This window comes from Cenococcum geophilum, assembly GCF_001692895.1.
Source record: "Cenococcum geophilum 1.58 unplaced genomic scaffold K441scaffold_4, whole genome shotgun sequence".
In the NCBI taxonomy this organism is placed as follows: Eukaryota; Fungi; Ascomycota; class Dothideomycetes; order Gloniales; family Gloniaceae; genus Cenococcum; species Cenococcum geophilum.
This window is the reverse complement of record NW_027137562.1, coordinates 3,217,102-3,231,933: the sequence shown is the minus strand read 5'-3', so window position 1 is coordinate 3,231,933 and position 14,832 is coordinate 3,217,102. Positions and strand designations below refer to the sequence as shown.

The window sequence follows — 14,832 nt, the reverse complement described above, 5'->3', positions numbered from 1 at the left end:
AGGACCTAAGTAATACGCTAGGCTATGTGTCGTGATGCTCTGTTAATGTGGTAAGTCTATTAGCTTATAATATAGAAGCCGGGTAATATACGAGCTAATATATTAGAATACTCTACTAATAGGCGACACCTACTAGCTTGTAATTTAAAGAATTGGGTAATATACCTAGCAATATACGGCAACTTCGTACTTAGTAATAGAAGTTTACTAGCTTGCCGCTTAAGGAACTAGGCGGTGTGCTAGGCAATATATAGCAATTTCGCGCTTAGTAATGGAAGTCTACTAGCTTGCCACTTAAGGAACTAGGTAATATACTAGGCAATATATAGCAATTTCTCGCTTAGTGATGGAAGTTTACTAGCTTGCCGCTTAAGAAACTAGGTAATATGCTAGGCAATATATAGCAATTTCTCACTTAGTAATGGAAGTCTGCTAGCTTGCCGCTTAAGGAACTAGGCGGTATGCTAGGCAATATACGGCAATTTCGCGCTTAGTAATGGAAGTCTGCTGGCTTGCCACTTAAGGAACTGGGCAATATACTAGGCAATATACGGCAATTTCTTACTCAGTAATGGAAGTCTGCTGGCTTGCCGCTTAAGAAACTGGGCGTATGCTAGGCAATGTGCGGCAATTTCGCGCTTAGTGATTGAAGTCTACTGGTTTGCTCTTTAAGGCAGTAATTTTATTAAATTGGAGCTTCTGGCTAGAGTTATAATTAATATAGACTTTAGATCTAACCATTTAATTAGTAGAGTAGAGTAAATATAAAGTTAATGTGGCTTTTAGAGCTCTAGATCTATACCTAATTTAAAATACGGCTAAGGAAGAATAGATTACTAGTGACTCCGTATTTAATATAAGGCTAATTAGTAACTCCTAGAGCTCTACTATTAACTTAGTATCTATTAAGGGGCGTATTAGCTATAGAATCTAGAACACCCGCTTATTTTACTACTGTTCTCTTTATACTAGTATACGGCTTGTTCTAGATATATACCCTAATTATAATACTATAGTCGCGTTTATATGCCTTATATAATGTTATTATTTTAACCTTCTTAATCGCGATAAGCTTATTTCTGGGGGGTTCGTATAGGAGGTAGATAAAGATGTAGGAAACGCCAATTGTAGAGAGGACGTTGGTTAAGGAGGAGGCTCCATTGCTACACTAAAGTAGGGAGTCGCGATAGAGGCCTAGTGGCAAAAAGGGCTCTTTTAAATTGCTTACTAACGTTAATTACGCATTAATATGCGAAGTTAAATCTGGAGCCTTATTCTAGAGCCTTACTAAATAATTAACTTAATTACAAATTTAAATAAGCTATAGTAGTAGCCGCCACTAATTATAAAACGGGTAATACTAAAAGGCGTATAGATCGAACAGTTATAATATAAAGGCGATTTGCAACCAAACAGTAAGGAGCTTTAAGCTCTATATCCCTTTGTTTAGTAAAAGAAACTTTTTATATTAGGCGCTTTGGGCGCTCCTACCTGGGTTAGCATGCTGCGGGCACCTTAGCTAGCGTGATTTTATTAGTAAGCCTTACTAAAACGCGTTAACTTGCGATGCCGATAAAATGCTATAGAAGGCTACTACCTATATATATATTTAAGGAAGTTAGGTAAAATGTTATAATATATAATATTATAACTATAGGTTTTTGCCCTTCCTCTATTAACCAGCTGCTGATTATATAGGATAATCCTCTATTAAAGTCTTCCCCTAAATTACTACTACCTATCCGCTTTATACGCATCTCTAACATCGATAAAAATAAGCTTCCCTCTTAGATCTTACTGCTAAACACTATCTATCTATCTATTACCTACTCTCTGTATTAAACCTAATTTCCCCTTAACTTAACCACATACTAGCCCTTAACCTATTTTTAAAGTAAATGTTGTAATAGTATATATGCCAATGAGGAGTTATAGATATCTTACGCTGATCGGTTATTATAGATAAATAAAAACCCTAGGTATATAACCACCCTAGCTAAGCGCACTAAGCGTCTCTATGTTAAAAAGGCGTTACTAAAGAACAGAGATGGGACTACTAAGCTAGCTCTAAAGCCGCGAAAGAAGAAAGCGGCGGATAGTTGCTAGAAGGAGATTAAAGGGTTTCTAATTAAGTAAAAGAAGAATAGTAAGGTAGCTAAAGCTACGAAGACAGCTTAGCTACCTATTAAGAAGCCTTCGCTAACCCATTCTGTCCTGTCGGCCGCTAGAAATGCTACTATACGTAGTTTAGAGAGAACCAAGTTAAATAAAAACAGTGCCGCGGAGATAGCTGTTATGGAAACTAGAAAACTATAAAGAGGGACCTCTTTAATATTATAAGTTAGATAATCAGTTGTATAAAGGAGGGATAGGATGCTTTACAGACTGCGTTACCCGCTAATTACTAGAATAGAGAGTTTAAAGACGGAAATTAAGGAACTTTAAAAAGCTAAGAAGGCTTAAAATATATCTATTATTAATTTAATCTAGGACGCCTAAGTAATAAAGCAGGATTATCTCTAAGGTTATAAAACTATATTTATAACTAACCGAAGCGCATAATATAAATTAAAGAAAGGTAGTGTTTTAAGAGCTTTTGGTAAAGGACCAGCTTAAAGTTATAAGGGAGGACGTACTGTATACGCTAAATAAGGTATATTAAGTGCTATAAGTAGTTAAACGGTTTAACTAGCGGCTGTTTAATATAGAGGATCGATTAAGGGCGGTATAGGAGGGCTTAAAGGAGGCTATAGTAAAGGCTTAATTAGCTTTACCTAGTCTCCTATTAAAAAATAATTAAAAATAATACGTAAATTCTATACTTAGCTAAGTTATTACCTTTTTATATTAGTAGTTTAGCAGGATTTATAAGGTTTAATAAACTAATAAGTTAGTTTAGTTCTTAAATCCTAAAGATTATAACTATATAAGACTTATACTACCTAAGGCAATCTACCGCAAAATGCCGCTAGACTCGGCATTCTGCGTATTTACTAGAACTTCTTAATTTACCTTGCTATTAATAAGCATTAGATAACAGCAATTTGCCTACTAGTATTACTGCGGGAGCACTTAACTTTAATATCTACTTCGCCTAACTCTTTACCTCTACTACCTTAACTAACTCTCATACGGCACCTCTACGCGACATTAATTAGTTAATTAATTAGTTTAACCGCTAATTACTGCTTTAAGCTGTAACTTACACCCTAGAACTGCGGCAATCTACCCAGTTAATTAATTCTTATAATTAGTTCGTCTTACCCACCTACTTTAGACTTATACCTTTACTAAACACTAACTAGATTCTTCCGCTCTTATATAGCAACGCTCTACTTCTCCTTTATCCTATCTTAGTATCTTTACGCATTACTATAAAGGACTTAGATATTATAAATAGATGGGAAATTAATGCTCGTCGCCTTAAGGAAATTAAGAAGATAATCTTAGATAGCATAGTAGAGGCCGGGCTTAATAAAGTTGTGTTTCGTACTGCTAAAGATAAAGTACTACGCGATAACTTTACTTAGAAGGTTCTTAGTAACTTGCTTAAGAGGGAAGGTATTTTAGAGAGCTAGTCTAAAGATACTATTATTGCTTTAATAACATCTTAGAGAACTAATGCTATAAAATAGCAAAACAAGTTAGAACCTAGAAGTTAGACTTAAACTAAATTCAAACCTATAATAACGCTAGCGCCTATATTTGCTCCTAAGTAAATCTTAGAATTATTAGGCCCTACATTATTAGGTAAGCCGCTTTTACTTAAAAATATAACCTTCTAATTTTAAAGAATAAACTTAACTACCTAAAACACTATAGAGCTTTATACAATTTATAATATTGTAGAAGCCAACACAGAAACTCTAATAATTAAAGAAATTAGTTTTTCGCTATTTTAAGAGGTTATAGTATTAGTAGGGTTTAACTCGGATAAGGATTAAATTATATAGGTTAACATTAAATCCTATAAGGAGGCTTATATTGCCCAGCAAGGGGCATTATAAGCCGTATTCTAGCGATGTATGCTATACTATAGAAGTAAAGTAGAATTTATACTTAAGAGTACCGATTATAAGTTCTTTTAACAACATCTAGCTATCTATATACTAACAATTACAGCTAAGCATTTAATTATAGAAATACCGCATTAAATACTACGTAAGTAGAGCATAAACCCTCCTAGTATCGCTAATACCCCAATTCGCTAGTCTTTACGCGGTAAGCCTATATATAAGAAACGATAAAAGACTGCGTCTAAGTAGACCCGCAAGTACTTAGAGTACTTAGATAATAAGTTTATTAATAAAAACACCAAAAGTAAGAGCGATGCTTTATTAACCTTATTAGCATACAGCAGCATTCTAAGTTTATTAGGTCGGAAGAAACGTAGTTATAAAAGGGAGTAACCTGCTAGAGTATCTAAAGGTAAATTGCGGCAAGCTACCGAGGACGGCCGCGGCGGTCTAGCTATTTAGCCTATAGGGGGTTCTAACAGTATAGAGGAGAATAAAAACAATTATAATACTTTCTAAAGCGCAACCGCTCTAGATCCTAAACCAGCTTAACTGTAGGTTATAACCGTAGACGATCTAGCTAGTAACACCATATAGGTTTCTGCAGAAGACGATAACCTAAAAGAAGAGGCCCTTAAAGATATAATAAACGAAGCTAATAGGGAGGCAGAGGCTGCTAATTATATTAAGTAAAGGTATGGGTATATAAGCATATAGAGTATATCTTAAATTAGACTAACGTTAGCTTTTTTTAGATTTTAAGAAGCCGCTACGGCAAAAGTAGGTAGTAAGGTTAAGAGAATAGAGTAGTGGATGTATAAACGCTTAGCTAAGCTATAGGGGGTTTCTAAAGGGGCCCTCCTAGGGAATGATATGGTCTCCGTTCCCCGCAGATAGGGTCTAAATCTAGAGTTTAGAGCGTTCCTATACTAGCTATATAGTATATTTAAGATATTCTACTAGGAACGCATAGAGCTAAATAGTAGGGTTTTTATAGACAGTATAGGGACTAGCAAAACAGTAACCGCATACTTAACTATTGTCCTTAATTACTACTATGCTATAAACCTAGACGAAGTAGCTACTAATTAAGCGGCTAAAAATACTACTTAATATCTACCGGAGGGCCACTAGGCTAATAGCGTTAAGTGTCCTAGCTAGGATAGAGTGCCTTTACTATACTTATACGTAAATCGCAACGCTATATCTATAATGCGTAAATAGTATGGTGCTAGCCTAATTATTACAGTTCTATATATTATTACTGCCTAGAGAGATAATTATATCTTATTATTTAAAGACTTACTACTTATAACGCAAGCGTAGGTACTGCTAAGAGTTGCAATATACTATTTAATAGTAGATGTTTCTCCAGGCATAGAGTAGCCGACTTTAGACGAGTGGCTAGAAATAGAAATGTTGGGAAACTAGACCGCCTATAATGCTTTAAATACTTATTAGGCTCTTATAGATAAAGTAAAAACCCCTTACCTATAGTTCTCCAACAGTATTTTACTACTTAGAAAGGGAAATCCTTTAGTTAGTACCCCGGCTGCCTCAGTAATAAGATTTATTATAATTATAATATCCAAATGCCTAAAATAGCGTGTTATTAACAACTTTATAATTACTAGAAGAGTCTACTGCTTTTTATCTAACGGTAAGCAAAAGGATAAAGGTTAGCAGTTAGTTAAGACTACGTTTTTTAGTAGGGTTTTATAGAATAAGTTTTATAACAAGAAGAATAAAGAGACTATAGTTAACTAATTTCTTTGTTTCTATAAAAGTACTATACTAAAACGCCTTAAATTCTTTATCTGGGCTATATTGGGGACTCTAATAGAGAATAGTGTTATAGATATATGTTGGTTTATTATAAGTGGCCTTTTAGATCTAGATTAGGCAAGCGCCTAAGATAATAGCATTCTTAAAAAATGCACGTCTGTTAAAGTTAAAAAAAATGGCGAAGCTATAGAGTTCTTTTTTAAAATAAGGAAAGAGCAACCCTAAAGGGGTCTTATAGTTTACAGCATATAAAGAATCGGTTTAGGTTAGCGGAGAAATACTTATAAACTTTAAAATTTGCTATACCTTAAATACCATTAGCTTTAACGGAAGAAAATTAAAAGTTATTTTAGGCGAGCTTTAAATTTACTACCTAAACTATAAGTATAGAACTATAGAAATTAAATTGCTATAGGGCATAGAAAGTGTAATAGCGTTAAAAATAGAAGAGGCATTTTAGTAGAAAATGGTTAAATAAAAAGAAGATAGTTCTTTTAAGGGGAACTAACTAGTATAAATAGCCGGTACCTCCTTAAGCACCTACTTTACGTACTATATTGCAGCGATAACGCCTAGGTTACTTTTATAGAAGGATAGATATAATAAGGATCTGCTAGACAATGATAAAATTAATATATAAGCGAAATTTCACGCAAAATTAATTAAATCTCCTATTAGAAGCATCTTGGATAAGAATAAGAAGGAAATTCTTTACAGTAATATAAAGTTTAAGGCGCTTTTAGCTATCTATAAAGAAGTTATACAATTAAAAAACGTTAGGGGGTATTATAGTAAGGTTATTATTGGCACTGATTTCTTAACTATTAGGGCGGTATATATAGCAGTAAGTAATAAAACACTTTATCTTTTTACCCCTTAATAGCAGCTTGCTTAACCAGAACTCTAAGTTAATACTTGTTTTAGGCCTTAGTTGCTAAATATAGCGAGAATGCTGTTGTATATCTCCCTAGAGGAATATTACTAAAGTAAAAAAACCACATTATCTATAACTTGTGGAAGTAGCTAAGCGGACCATAGATTCTTTTATTATCTCTAAAGGCTATTATAGAGGGTATTACCCTTAATAAGGTATACTTTATTATGCTTATAGAGCTTAATCCGTCCTTTAGTAAATAGGAATAGTTTATATACCGCATCTACTGAATTAGCCAAGAAAACCCTCTTATAATAGTATATATTTTGTATAATACGGCTTCCCGTATTAAGGTTAGAATTCTAAATAAGTATAAGTTTAAAAAGACCGCTGTAGATAAGATATTAAATATAGATATAAATAAGCCGGGAAGTTCAAAGGAGCAGCTAGTAGAAGTACTCTAGTAAGGTGTTTTTAATATTTTAGCGCAGAATTAAGCAATATACTAGGTAATTTACCGTAAAGTCTTGTCTAGTAAAAGAAGTATATTAGGCTATTATTTTAAGAATTGGGTAATATAGTAGGCAATATACTGCAGTCTTATAGCTAATAAAAGGCATATACTAGGGGTTTTTTTTAATAGAGTAAGCAATGTTTCTTAGCAATATATTATATTCTTACGGTTAATAAAAGGTATATTAGGTTATTTTTTGTGGAATAAGGCGATATATCGGCAATATGCCGCAATTCTTGTATTAATAAGAGAAGTTTACTATCTTACTATTTAAGGAACTGGGTAATAAGCGACCGGATATATTATAGTGCTCTAGTAATAAGCGATAACTGCTAGCTTGCTATTTAAGGACCTAAGTAATGCGCTAGGCTATATATTATGGTGCTCTGTTAATATAATAAGTCTACTAGCTTATAACGCAGGAACCGGGTAATATACGAGCTAATATATTAGAATACTTTACTAATAGGCAACGCCTGCTAGCTTATAATTTAAAGAATTAGGTAATATGCCTAGCAATATATAGCAACTTCGTGCTTAGTAGTGGAAGTTTACTAGCTTGCCGCTTAAAGAACTGGGTAATATACTAGGTAATATGCAGCAGTTTCGCGTTTAGTAATAGAAGTCTACTAGCTTACGGCTTAAGGAACTAGGCGATGTGCTAGGTAATATGCGGCAGTTTTATGCCTAATAACTAGAGTGTGCTAATTTACCGCTTAAGGAACTGGGCAATATACCAGGCAATATGCGGCAATTTTATGCTTAATGATAGAAGTCTGCTAACTTGCCGCTTAAAGAACTAGGAGTGTGCCTATTAATATACGGCAATTTTGTATTTAATAAGAGAGGTCTACCGGCCTACCCCTACGGTTACACTTTCTATGCATCAGGAAATTTTTTTTAGCCACGTTGTTGCGGCCGAAAATTAGGGTTGTGTATTTGTAGCAAATTGCTGTAAATTGCCCGCAAATTGCCAAAATTGTGACTTACGCAGGTTTTGCAGACCCCGATTTTTGCTTGCAACAACGTGGCCAAAAAAAAAATTCCTGATGTAGTAATATAGTCTAGGTTATAATAAGGAATTAGAAAACCAAACGGCCTAGCTATAAGCTAGACTACTAAATAGCAGGACTATATAAGGTTTTTAAAAAGATAGGTAACTTATATAAGGTAAAGCTCCTAGATTTAATTAGGGTTTACCCTATTTTTTTACTAGATAAGTTACGGAAAGCTATAAATAACCTATTACCTAGATAAAAGAACGAGCCTCCCCTATTAGTTTAAGTAAACGGTAATAATAAATAGGAAGTTAATAAAATACTAGCCTATAAAATAGTATGGGGAACGCTAAAATACTATATCTAATAGAAGGGCTATAATTTAGACCTAACCTAATACCCTATATAAAACTTTATAAGCTACCCCTAGAAGCTTAAAGAGTTTTATAACTAATACCCTAATATACCTAGACCCCTAAAGTACCTAGACAAATAGATAAAATACTAATATAATAAAGATAATAAGTTAACGGAAGAATATAGGGATAAAAACGCCCTAAAGCCCTAATATAGCTACCTACTAAATTCTACCAAATTCTACCATTTTCTGCCAGTACTGTAAAACTTTAGATATCTAGGAACTTTAACCGGCGGTTAAAGTTACCTAATTAGTTAGATCCTTACTAAAACTTTTAGCGGCTACTCTTCCTAGCCTAATACTTCTACTTAACCTATAATTACCTTTTTATACTTAGTCTAGACGCACTTATATCCCCTTTTCTTCTCCTTATCTTATATTTTATAATCTTACATTTATAAGCCTAGTACTACCCTATTTCTAACTAAGCCTAAGGGTAGGCTTTCTTTTAAAGAGGGGGTTAATGTAATGGCGCTATTGCATATTACCTGCCAAATTCTGCCATATTCTGCTGACCTATAATTAGCTCGCCTGGAGCTAGCGCCTTAGCGGCTTGCCTTATATATTTATTTATATCGGTCCTAGCGACCCCTTTTTCCCTTCTCTTTAGCTTAGTATATTTGTAATATAGTATTCTATAAGCTTTGGTTTAGAGGCATTTATATAAGCCGTAACATTATTAGACACTTATTCTACCTTAAAGGAGCTTTAGTAACCCTTATTAAGCAACCCTATACCCCTATATATAGTGTATATAGCGATATCGTTAACTAAGCTTAGGGGAGGGTGTTGGAAAATAAGCCTGCAACGATATCACGTAATGAGACTTGTGGAGGAATCTCTTGGCAGGAATCTGACCAATCAGACAACTTCGACCGCCGGTCGAAGTCCCTTAAAATCTCTTCAACCACCTATATAGAAAATAAGCAATACACAGAGTTTTAGCTCTATGACCTCATGTTCCAACAAGAGCATTAAAGCTAAGTTACTAGTGATAGCAGTCTTAGAGCCTAAATAGGAAAATAAACACCTAATATTAATTAAGGAACATCGCTAATGCAAGCGTCTTTGTAGACTACTTTCCTAAACCTCTATTAGACGTGGTACTATTCGGAGTATCAGTGCTGGAGGACATTAGGCAGGTTATGATCCACCTGGTGAGGGTCCTAAAACCGTTCCATTCTGTTGAACGGACGATCAGGAATGAGAACTCTGTCTATTAAAGAGGGCTCTAGAAGCTCTTTATATACATTAGGTAGGTCTAGACAACTGAGTCAAAATAGGTAATAGAAATAAGTAATGAGACATTCGATGAGACATTTAGTTATAAGTTGAGAGACAACTAAGACATAGTTCGTATAGACGATCTAGGTCTTCAGGCAGTAGTACGATGCAGTGATGGCAATAATCAGTTAGTTAGTTACGATTATGTTGTATTATATAGGAACATAACCAACCTAATCATAATCGCACCTGCTGATTATGTTACGTAGATATAACTATATAATCAACTGCGGAAATAGCGGAAATAAAAAGAGGGAGAGGTAGAGCNTTAAGGGGAGCTCTGGCAAAGCTCTGGGGCGGGTGTGTTATCTACACGTGATAACTCACGTGTAGATAACATCACGTGGAGGCCCGTGCCTAAAAGACGTAATCAATATAACTACATAACCAAATCAGAATCACTTTCTTTGATTATATAATAATCGAAATCATGGGGCTGATTATGGTTATATAGTTATTGCCATCACTGGTACGATGGTGGTAAGGGATTTCGATTCAGGTCGACACATTCCTACGGAGTCTAGTATGGCGCCATGGCAATAATGCAGCTTGTTTACACTGCAAATCTAAAGTCCGGAGGTTCGCGTTGTCTACCAATGAAAGTCCACAGGCTTCCAGGAAAAAGAATATCTAAAGCGCCGAGCGACACAAACACCAGCCGCACAGCTCCTTCGAGAAACCAGCAATATTGAGGCACTTCAGCCGCATCTTGGCAGGGACTGCCCCAGGGGTAACTACACAGTAGGTCTTAAGAGAGATGGCCGCGTGAAGCTTCATTTTCTCGCTCCTCATCGATCAAATGCTCGCTTCGTGATGGTGTTCTTTATATTCGGTCCCACATACGAGTCTTGGGCTATAGGGAATCATGCGTGGACGTGCCAGTACGTCAGAAACTTCAACGTTAAAACTAAGAACTAATCCAATGCAGTAAAAACCTGCCTGATTCGTTTCAAGAGCTTTTCGACGAGGAGACAGTGAATGGAGCGAATATTGATTTTGCTGCTATCAGCCCCAATAACCTTTGTTATATCTCGGTTCACGAAGTCGGGGCTGGCCCATATATCTCAGAATATGGTGCCAAATTATGTACTATGCCCTTCCTTCAGATCTAGATCCTAGTACTTAATGAACGCAGCATACCGCTCAGAAAACCCCAATTTGCTCGCGGACCTCAACACGAGTACCGTTGGCCCCTATGGCTATGGCTTCGGTGCGCGAACCGTTGACCATATCAGCTTCTCTAGCGGCGGAGGCTGGTTCATCCGATACAGCGATCGTACAGTTCGATTGTCTATGATAGGCACTTTTCCCGAAAAGTTCCATGAAACTGCTCGGCCGTACATGCAAACGCAAAACTGGTCGTCACCCCAACAATCAGATATCAAATACGTCTTCTTCGGCGCTGGAGACACGTTCCTGATCCAGTGCTGGGACGGCTCGATGACGTGGTATGACATACCTGAGATACTAGTCGATAGCATTAACTCCTACAGCTCGCAGGGCCTGGTTTTGGGGAAAGCTACCGTACTCTGTCCTTGGGATTCGCGGTTCTTTTTCGCAGAATTCGAGAGTGAACATTGGCTGAGTACGAAGTTGAGTTATTCGTGGAATATCTGGCCAAATGGGCATTTGACGGATCTAGTTGTGCGAGAGGTTCTGGAGGGGATGATGCCTGCGTCTCATAAGGCAGCTGTTCCGGTTGATACGCCTCCTCCTTCGGCAGCATCGAGCAAGAAGCCAGGGCTGAAGCCTCCAACACCGCCTCCGCCTCGGCAGCAAAAGCCTGCGTCATCCCTGAAACCAGCGTCTCCCTCAATTCGACCAAGTTCCCCAGCATCCAGACCCACTTCTGCTGCCAGTACATCCAAACCCGGGAATCCCTTTAAGAAACCTAAAAACCCCTCCACAGAGAAAGCCGACGAACCCGACTGGTCCAACGTCGAACCGGAACACAGAGCCCTCCTAGAAAAGACCTTTCACGACTCAGAGCCTTTTGAAGGCGCAGGCTACATAGCTGGAGAAACAGCCGTGAAAATTTTCGAAATCCTCGGAGAAGGCCTGACCTTGGATCGGTTAGCCAAGATCTGGGACCAAGCTGACAGTAACGAGGATGGTCGGCTTAACCTATCTGAATTTGTGTGTGCCTACAAAATGCTGATGGACTTTGACGAACAGAAGGAGAAGCAAATGACAAGAAGTGAGAGCAAGATAGTTGACAATCTGATTGATCTGGAGCCCGACGAAGGACTTCCGAGTGATCCACCTCCGGCGTACGCACTCTCGGCTGCTGCACAACCACAGACTACATCTGAGCGAACACCACGTGCTACGTCTCGGAGGATCAATACACCACTCATATGCAGCCTATGTTGCAGTACAATCATCGACGTCGCACATTCCTGCTCCACATGCGAAAATGGCGAATTCGACATGTGTAAATCCTGCCAACTTCGGGGACGATCTTGTCCTGGGCGTCACGAACTTCAATTCGTCAAGATCGAGCTTGACGACGATCTAACAGACCAAATGAACAGCATGAGCCTGAACAACCGAAAACCTAACCCAGACAACTCAGTCACAAACACCGAAAGCGGGCGCCAAGGCGATGACAAGCAACTCAAAGATTCGCTAATAGCCGCCATCGTCACCGAAAAACCAAATGTAAAATGGGAAGACGTCGCGGGCCTTGAAGCAGCCAAGGAAGATCTACAAGAAGCCGTTATCTTGCCGATTAAGTTTCCGCAGCTGTTTACTGGGGAGAGGAAGGCGAAAAGCGGGATGTTGTTGTATGGACCGCCTGGGACGGGGAAGAGTTTTCTGGCGAAGGCGATTGCGACCGAAGTGGATTCGACGCTGTTCAGTATTTCGAGTAGTGACGTTACGTCCAAGTGGACGGGGGATAGTGAGCGGTGAGTCGTCTCCTCCATCTCCCCCTTTTCATCATCCCCTCCCTACCAATCCACCAACCCCTCACCGGAACATATTCTTCAATTCTCGTAACGACTAGCTGACTGAGAAATCTCCAAGCTTAATCAAACTCCTCTTCCAACTCGCCCGCGAGAAAAAACCCTCCATAATCTTTATCGACGAGATCGACTCCCTCTGCAGTTCGCGCTCTTCCGACACATCCACCCCGCACCTCTCCGGCCTCAAAACCGAGCTGCTCGTCCAAATGGACGGCGTTGGTAACAACAACACCGGTGTCCTCGTCCTCGGCGCTACGAATCTCCCCTGGACGCTCGATCCCGCTATCCGAAGGCGCTTTCAGAGCAAGATACATATTCCGTTGCCGGATGACAAGGCTAGGAGACAGTTGTTCAAGCGGGCGGCGGGGAAAGCGGGTTTGAAGGGACTGGGAAAGAAGGACCTAGAGGTTTTGGGACGGAAGACAGAAGGGTTTTCAGGGAGTGATTTGGCGGGCGTTGTGCAGGAGGCGTTGATGGTGCCTGTTAGGAAGATTAAGGCTGCTACGCATTATAAACAGGTGAGTCTGACAGCAGCATTCCCCTCTCCCCTCTCCTCTCGCCCTACCACCCCAACCGACTAAACTAACAAAACCCACCTCACAGATCGAAGTCGACGGCAAAAAATACCTCACTCCATGCTCCCCAGACAACGAAGGCGCAACAGCAATGTCCTGGCGCGATGTACCAAGACGCATGCTCAAGGAACCGGATGTGTTGGTTGAAGACTTGTATGCTGTGTTGGAGAAGGCGAAACCGTCGGTCGCACAGGAGGATGTTGATAAGTGTGTTGAGTGGACGGAGAAGTTTGGGAGTGAGGGGGCGTAGGCGGAGAGATGGGAGAAGGGCTATTTGTTAAAGCGATGGTGTCAGGGGTTGGAAGGACAGGAGGGGTGAACATGGAGAGAATGAGGGACCGATATGTATGTAGTCGTAATGATGTGTGTTCATAAGGAGGCGTTAAGGTCTTTGGCAAGGCACCTTTCACGCCGAAGCATTCACCCTTCTACAATGTCAAGAAATCCAAAGTGCCATGCACAATTCCTCGAGATAAGTAACTGCAGCCGGTCCAAGTTTCAAAGTCTTCGGCACGGTGCACAACAAGTCCCGAGTCGACCTAGTGAATGTGATGCCGTAGTGGCGCATCTAGTTCATATCCTTTTCTAAACATTTTCCCCCACTCATTTGGAGCTTTTCAAACGATAACGATTGTACAGAGCCATGGCTGAGGCGACCGCGGCCTGGTGGCGGGTCGTGGCGAGGGTCTCTTCGTCCTTGAATTCAATGGTCAAATAAGGACAAAACCTCGCTTCTGTCTAATCGTGGCGAGAGGCTGTGCTCGAACCTCTTTGGCGCCCACCGCACCGCCTGATATCATGCTATTAGTGGCAACCACACACGCCCCAACCCGATTTTGACGCCTCTCACGCAAGGGTGTGGCCAGTGCTGGTCGGCCATCCTCCCTGCTAGTGCAGTGCGATTGCTGCTGTCACCGAAAGATTTCTGAGCCGACTAGTCTCCGTCTAAGAAAACGCCAGCTATTTACCGACCTTAGGTCTACCCTGCCATCTAAGGGCCTTTAGTGCGGAACGCTTAACTTTAATTTTCGCAACTTTATATAAGAGACACTCTCCCCTAATAATACCTATTTAACCTAATAAGCTAATAAGTCGAGTTAGACCAGTTTCCTCTATAATCGATTACTTTTTTAATGGGAATACTACTTCCTTACGAGTTACGCGTCCCCAGCTAACGCAGCACTAATATACTAGGAAGTCTTATAATCTGCTTGAAGCTCTATCGAAGCTTTGCTCAAAGCTCTATCAAACCATCTAGTGCTTGACATTTTGGGGTTCGGGACCATCCAACGTGGCTCCGGAACTGTGGGGTAGTTAGGGTCGGTATGCGTTTTATTCGGACAATACATAACTGGGTCTTGGGGGAGGGGGGAGTTTAAAGAGGGTGGGGGGATTCGCGGAG

At 39.3% G+C, this 14,832-nt stretch overlaps 1 protein-coding gene across 1 annotated transcript; it reads left to right on the top strand.

Moving 5' to 3' along the window:
• Positions 1–12,424: 12,424 nt before the first annotated feature.
• Positions 12,425–13,680, top strand: K441DRAFT_538785 (AAA-domain-containing protein; the record flags this gene model as incomplete). The annotated part of the gene is made up of 3 exons (XM_067642537.1): positions 12,425–12,798; positions 12,917–13,373; positions 13,459–13,680. 3 exons carry the CDS (start codon positions 12,425–12,427, stop codon positions 13,678–13,680), a joined length of 1,053 nt encoding a protein of 350 aa, XP_067508893.1.
• Positions 13,681–14,832: the final 1,152 nt, after the last annotated feature.